Below are 8119 nucleotides of genomic sequence, written 5' to 3'. Positions count from 1 at the left end.
CTTCTACCCCTGCACACCACAGGCATTCAATAACCTTTAAAAGAGGACAAAGAGGAATGCCAAGAGGGTGATATTTCTCCTAACAGACTGGCTGTGAGATAGAAACTATATAGCCTACCATACACCCCCTACTCACTGGCTTTGGTAGAGTGGTAGAGTCCATCAGCATACAGTGGGGGCAGGGATGTACCACTGAACAGGTGGCATGGGGTGAGAGGTCAAGTATGTGCCACTTTGGTGGCAGTGAACTCTGTGGGATATTAACCTCCCCCAGTGTTTTTCTGTGACGACGTGTGTGTGTGTGTGTGTGTGTGTGTGTGTGTGTGTGTGTGTGTGTGTGTGTGTGTGTGTGTGTGTTTGTGGTGTTGTGTGGTGTGTGTGTGTGTGTGTGTGGTGTGTGTGTGTGTGTGTGTGTGTGTGTGTGTGTGTGTACCAGTGAAAGTAGCCCCGGCTGTAACTCAGGCCCCACACACAGTCTCTAATGAGGGGTATCAATCAGGCTGTGCCAAGAGCATTGGGCTGCCTGTCTCCTACTTGTGAGAGATGGGCTTGATGGGCCTCTGTGATATTCCCATAATGCTCCAAGCATTTTCAAATCTATGATTTATGTTATAGCTGCATGATTTCACTGTACTGGGAAGAAGTCTACAGTATGGTTGACTAGGAGTGGAGGGTTATGATGATGACAGCATTTTAAGGACTGATGATAATGTGAAATGTATCAACAGTAAACTATGACAATGCACAGAGGACATTAATCATGCTATTTAAATACATTTGACTCATCACATATTCTTGTGGGAAGAGAATGAGTATAATACTATTCTAAGCATGGCTGGTCTACTGAGCTTTGATCTGGTATTAGATAGTAATAGAATAATTCAGTTACTTTGGCCCCTACAGTACAGGGAATATGCAAGGCAGGACACTTTAACTTTTAAACCCCCTGATGGTGTACAAATACCTGGCTCAACAGTACCATGTGAGGGATATAGGAGGGTTGGGGTGGAGAAGAGAGGAATCCCAATGAGCTTCATGTCACTCCTACAAATTACCTTTCAAACACTGCGACAGTGGAGATCAGATACCACTCTCGACCCTCTCTGCTACACTAACACATCGAGCAATGCATCCTAAAGCCTACATAACACCACCTTAATTATGTTGTGACACCTGTCATACACATTTATGACAGAAAGATAAATGACTCAACTGTGGTGCTGTTTTTGTTCTAAGACATCATAATGAAAGTGTAATAACATCAAGGCCATGTATCATGAAAAGTTAACATGAATGTCATGGTACAGATGTAGGATCTTAATTTGGCCTACACTGTCACAACAAAATCATCCTGCAGCAACAGGATTTTAATGTTTAGTCCATAATGTTGCTTGATCGGTGGTTAGGCTATTAGCTGGCCAAAAGTTGGCTACATGAAAGTGTAATACTGTTAATATAACCTTGTGTGGGTTTTCAGTGAATTTATGTAAATCGCAAAGCTCATCTGCATTTCACAGCAACAAAACAGGACAATTCTCAGCAACAAAAGAGTCAGGAATGTCATGCCATGTCATCTCCCATGTTTTAGAGACACTTACAAGCAAGCTCTACAACGCTACAACTTAAAGATTTGTCCCAGTACGTCCAGGTCAAACCATATCTGTGCATGTGTCGCTAACACTAGGTCCCATGCTATTCAACCTCATCACACCACCTGGGGCTCCACCATGGCCGTACCACTCACACAATTCAACACAATCAACTTCATGACTGCAGCTATAACCTGCAGAAAATACTCTATATATTGCTCTCTGATGAAAAACTCTGTGGTAATAATATCCATCATTAGCATAACAACTGTGACGTTTCAGACAGATGAATGGCTTCAGGCTTGCCATGGCCACAGTCAAAGACATAATGTGAACCATAGTTGGCTCATTACCATCAATTCAATTAAGATAATACCTTAAAAATACACACAAAAAACTGGACTGGGAGCAGCCTTGCACAAGTGCAGGCAGTTATGAAACCCATTTCCATAAAGAATAGAATGGCGATCATCCTTTTAATTTGTTTTATAATTATAATTATTATTATTGTTCATTTCTATGACTGTAGTTAATAGAAAGCATTCCTCAGGCAGTCAGTTTTTGTTCCTCCTCATCTCATCCCTGGGACAAGCAGCAGACAATCTCACACTCTAATCCGAGTTAAATTACACTCTACTCTCATCTCCTCCCAGCATGACCTTGGACCAACCAGACGTTACACTGAAGCCCACATCATAACCTTCCTTGAGTAAAAAGAGTAGAGGTGCACTCACTTGTCGTGGAGCATATATTCAGTGTTTTCTGGAGATATCTGTCCAGTCACAGGGTGTCGGAACGACGTGCTCTTCTGGTTATGGCTGAGAGCGTCAGAGAGAGAGAGAACAGGGAGGGAAGAGAGGGAAGGAGTGAAAACAACAGCGAAGGAGAAAATACAATTAGTATTCCGTCATTAATCATATTTCTGCTTGATCGCTTCACTATTTTGTGCACTGATGTATTGGTCACTGGCTGCTTATTGGGCATTCTACAGGAATACACTAAGTTTCTAGACTTCCAATGACTTTCACAGCAAAGTGTAGAATGTGCGGTAGTGCTGAAGACTGGCCAAAGCAGGGGCTCATATTATTTCACACAATGTGTAAGTCTCAGCACTCTCCCCTACCAGCTCGCCAGGCTTCATTGATTTCAATTACATGGGGTCATTCATCGCTTTAACTAGGGCATTAAAGCATCCCTGTATCGTTGGATAAAAGAAGAGATGGACAGGGGGGCAGCGATGGTGGTGGAAAGAATGAAAAATAACACAATGATGTGATTTGCTCTAAACCGTCCGCATCAATTATTTACTTTTACACACTTTGGATGGCAGTTGCGTAGCAGATGTGCCCATCGGACAGTAAGAGAGAGTATTTCTATGAACAGGTCTCTGCTTCATTCAACATTAGCTTTAGGAGCATTGGAGCAGACAGGATTCCATACGTTTCCACTTAGGTTATCCAGGTACAGAACATGCACAGGTAGAAACTTCTGATCCAGACTGACCTGGTCTTTAATCACTATGAGGACATCTGACCTCAGACTGACCTGGGTCTTAGTCACTATGAATTCTGACCAATAGTAGCTGACTGTCTTTAATCACTACGAGGACTTCTGACAGGACCTGAGTCACTATGGACTTCTGACACTGCCGGTCTATAGTACGAGTTCGACCAGACTGACCTGTTTTATAATATGAGGATTCTACCAGACTGACCTGTCTTACATAGCATTACCAGCTTACTCTTAATGAGACTTCTGATCCAGCATGCGATGTCTTTATTCACTATGAGACATCTGACCCAGGAGGACTGGGTTTAGTCACTATGAGGAACTTCTGACACGATTGAACTGGTCTTTAATCACTATGAGATCTGACAACCAGATGAACCTGGTCTTATATCACTATGAGGATCTTGACCCAGTCGATAGACAGGTCTTTAAGTCACTGTGAGGACTTCTGACCCGATGGCTGGTCTTTAATCACTATGAGGAATTCGCCCAGACTGACTGGTCTTTATCACGAGGATTGATCCAGACTGACCTGCTTAATCATATAGGACTTCTGACCCAGACTGACCCTGGTCTTTAAATACTATAGAGGATTCTGACCTCAAGACTCTGGTCTTTAATCACTATCGAGGACTTCGAACAGATGACCTGTCGTTATCACTCGATGCAGGTGACATGTGCCAGACTGACCTGGTATTTAATACACTATCAGATTCGGTGATCCAGACTGACCTGGTCGTTAATCACTCGGCGGTCTTCTGGGTCAGACTGACCTGGTCGTTAATCACTCTGAAGACTTCTGGGTCAGATTGTGTGAGTGTGAATGTTGTATGTGAGTGTAGTGTTTCTTACTGTGCTACTGTATAGTGCAGATCCCCCCGTGCAGGTCAGAGCCTCCCAGAGGCGGTCAGGTGAGCTGTGCTAGCTAGCCTATCGGTGTGTCCTCCAGATAGACCATGATAACACACCCTAGGCTTCCAGTTCTCACACTACACTGTCACATTCAACAGCCAATGAGAAATACTACACCAATCCAGTCACTATGGAAACAGTCATCACAATAAGAATGACAACACAACCAGGGCAATGATGTGCGCCAATTTATTAGTCCAATCAGTCTAGCAGAAATAAGTAAAAGTCACATATGTCATTCAATCCAGATGACTGCTGCGGTCCTAACTGAGTTATGAGATGAATCACCCTTTACCTCTAATGAAATATTTCATGCTTCCTTACACCTGAATTCCGTGTAAAATCAGAGCATGTTGGAGTTGAGTAGGCTGTTTACATGAGGACATTTTTGCTTTGAGACTGTTTCAATCTCTCTCGCAAAGTTACGTTATTGTGATGCTTTTGGGAAATATCAAAGTACTGTGAACAATTGTTCACCCTACTGTAATTCTTTATGTAAACACTGGCAATTGCAAATTGCCAAGATTTGAGGTAATAGACAACAGCTGACTGTACTCTATGCTCTCTTCCAACCCATTCTCAATAACAACATTGTGAACACAACATCCTCATACAATCTATAATCACATTAGAATATGCATTCCATAAATGTAGTAGTTATATATAACAACTGTAGTGATTCATTGTATCTATGGAAACATCTGTTAACCCTTTACAGCCCCGCGTTCGCTACTGAACTCCTCCCACATTCCACTGAAACAGAGCCGCCGAATTCAAAGAATATTTTTTAGAATATATTTAACTCCCACAAACAAGTCCAAATAAGCAAATGAAAAGATAACATCTGTGATCCAGGTCACTGGTCCGATTTTTAAAACATGTTTTACAACGGAAAAACACCACATATATTTATGTACTCACCACCAAATACAAAAAGGACAGACATTTTTCCACAGCACAGGTAGCATGCCACGAAAACCAACCAAAACTAACAAGAACCAACAAACTAACCAAGAACAACATCATAGATGACAGTCCTATAACATTTACACAATTTTAAATCTATGTTTTGTCAAAAAATGTGCATATCTTGAGTATAAATCAGTTACATTGCTGCTACCCATCACAGCTAACCTCAGAAATAGCCACGAAGCAGCCAGAAATTATAGAGACCCAACGTGAAATACCAAATACTCATCATAAAAACATTTCTGAAAAAATCGAGGGTACAGCAAATTAAAGACAAACATCTGTAACCAGCAATATTTCAATTTTTTAATTGATTGACAGCGAAAACACAACTAGCATTATAGACTTACTCAATAGCCTACCACACAAAACGCATCATTCATCAAGGCACTTACGAGAGGCAATAGGCACGTTAGCTTGTTAGCGAATAAACCAGCAAAAAGATATTATTTTCATTAAAACCTTCATAAACCTTTTGGTCCTCAGATGACAGTCTATAACATCAGGTTATACATAACTTATGTCTTGTTCAAAATTTGCATATTTAGAGCTGAAATCAGTTGGTTATCCAAGATGCTAACGTAAGCATCTTTTTCCCAGAATGTGCGGATATTTATTAGGACCTCACCTATTCTGACCAAATAAGCTATCATAAACATTTACAAAAAAATACATGTTGTATAGGAAATGATAGTACACTAGTTCTAATGCAATCGCAGTGTTAGAATTCTAAAAATACTTCATTACGAACATAAGCTTACGTTATAGCGAGAGAGTGCCAAAACCTGGGCGCAAAAACTACTAGTACACAGATTCGACAGATATATGAATAGCATCACCAAAATGGGTCCTACTTGGTTGATCTTCCATCAGAATGTTACAAGGGGCTTTGTCCAGAACAGTCGTTGTTTTGGATTTAGAACATCGTTTTTCCCTCTTGAATTAGCAAGCACAACTGGCCAAGTGGCGCGAAGCTCTCAACGTGCACAAACATAAGACAACGCAACACGCCCTAACCTCCGAAAAATTTCCAATATCAATAAAACTATATTGGAAAAAAAACATACTTTACGATGAATGTACCATGTATCAATAAAAGCCATACCGTGAGATAGTAGTCTCCTATAACTACAGCTTTCAGAAGCAATCTCCAGGTTCATCTTCGCGCTTTTCCAAAAACAGGAAATGCGGACACGTCATTCCAAGAGATTTAGTCCACTCAGACCAAGAAATCACTTCGATTCTTCTCTCACGTTCCTCTTGACATCTAGGGAAGTGTATGGACGTGCGTGTATACTCATCTATCATGCCCATTTATAGGCAGGCCCTGAACAGAGCATAATTTTTCAGGACTTCTCCACTTCCTGTCAAGAAAGTGCTGCCAATGATCTGTTTTACTCACAGACGGTTTTAGACGGTTTTAGAACTAGAGGTGGTTTTTCTATCCAATAGTAAAATATGCATATTGTACGAGCATGAATTGGTACAGGCCGATTTAATTGGGCACGATTTTCCCCCAAAGTGTAAATAGGCCCTCTATCATCAACAGGTAACCTCGACTCCCAATAGGGGTGCCAGGTAGCCTATGGTTAGGAGCGTTGGGCAGTAAACTGAACAGGTTTTGATCATAACCCGAGGCGACAAAGGTTAAAAATCTGTCATTCTGCCCCTGAACAAGGCAGTTAACCCACTGTCCTAGACCTTACTGTAAATAGAATGTTTCTTAACCTAAACTTTGCCTAGTTAAAAATAAAAAGAACATTTAAACAAGAGGAGCAGAAATATCAGTGACGGCCTGCAGAGATGAATTCCTGTGTTTGAGTGTTCCTCTATCCTCATCTGGGTCCCAGCACCACAGGCCCTCTGGCTCTTACCTCAAGCGGGCCACTGAGAAATACAGGGCCCCATTTGTCTGAGGGCCCGACTGGACAGATATGAATGCTAAGCGTCTCCCAGAGCAGGCTGAGCCATCCCTCTCTGCTGCTGTAGACTGGATGAACAAGACTGAAAGGCAGCCTGCCTGCTGAACTGTTACTAGCCTGAGAGGCAGCATTGCTCTGGACTGAACTGTATTAGCATGAGAGGCAGCCTGCTTTGGACTGGACTGTATTAGCTGAGAGGCAGCCTCCTGTGCGGGCAGTCTGCTCTGGAACTGTAATGGACTGTGGCCAGCCTGAAGGCAGCATGCTCAGACTGGACTGTATTAGCATGAGAGGCAGCCTCCTGTCGACTGCTACCAGCTGAGTGGCAGCATCTCTGACGGTACCAGCCTGAGAGGCGTCGTGCCAGCGCGCATCACCACGTGCTAATAGGCATTCCTAATGTTACAGTGTGCATGGGTAATACCGTGAGTAAACAGATGGTGTCAGCAGCATATAGAACGCATCCTGAAGACACTACAGCCTTACAACTGACGCATAGTGTTTATACACCTTAGTATACTGCTGTCATGCAGCCAAAGTAAAGGAAATAAATTGGTTGTTTCGAGAGATATGGGTTGACATATTTTCAGTTCGCAGGAAGCTGCGTAGCAATCAGGCCTTTCTGCACACACAAGCACAAAAACGCACACAAGATCAACACACCACGAAAACACATTACAACCCACACAAACACAGAACAACACCACACAAACACACAACACAGCTCTCTACTCTGTGGTCGTGGCCTGCTATGTCCAGTAACAGCATGTCGTGTGTGAACTACACCAGGCCCATGCAGTAGTACCCTACCCTCCCCTGTTAATTAGGAACCTGCATTCTTGGACCGTTTGGGTCAGCCACATTACTTCTGAACACTTGTCATGGAAATTCACTGCATTCCTACTTAGTTTAATGAACAAACAGTTCAGCAGCACAGTGCCCTGTTTGTTTTGCCCATGCCACATTAGTGTATACTCAGGGAAAAACCTGGTTACAGGACCCACTTCAGAAAAACACATGAGCTGACGCACACCCCAAATGTTTTGTAAGGTGCTTCTAATGAAAGAGTAAAATATATTATTTACATTATATACATATAAAGTGATGAAACAGTATGTAAACATTATTAAAGTGACTAGGTTCTATACTCTATGTATACTGAAAATATATAAACGCAACAATTTCAAGATTTTGCTGAGTTACAGTTCATATAAGGAA

The 8119-nt window shown here is 42.1% G+C and overlaps 1 protein-coding gene across 1 annotated transcript in view; it reads right to left on the bottom strand.

The window, feature by feature from the left end:
* Positions 1 to 2259: 2259 nt before the first annotated feature.
* The window catches only part of LOC111973896 (pleckstrin homology domain-containing family A member 7-like), a 76427-nt gene continuing 70567 nt past the window's right edge, over positions 2260 to 8119 (bottom strand). Inside the window, exon 4 of the mRNA XM_024001344.2 lies at positions 2260 to 2407. Within this exon, the coding sequence (XP_023857112.1) occupies positions 2320 to 2407 (88 nt within the window). The 3' untranslated portion in view covers positions 2260 to 2319. The remainder of the gene's footprint in view (positions 2408 to 8119) is intronic.

The sequence above is a fragment of the Salvelinus sp. IW2-2015 genome, linkage group LG15 (genome assembly GCF_002910315.2).
Source record: "Salvelinus sp. IW2-2015 linkage group LG15, ASM291031v2, whole genome shotgun sequence".
In the NCBI taxonomy this organism is placed as follows: Eukaryota; Metazoa; Chordata; class Actinopteri; order Salmoniformes; family Salmonidae; genus Salvelinus; species Salvelinus sp. IW2-2015.
This window is presented reverse-complemented; position numbering and strand designations above follow the sequence as displayed.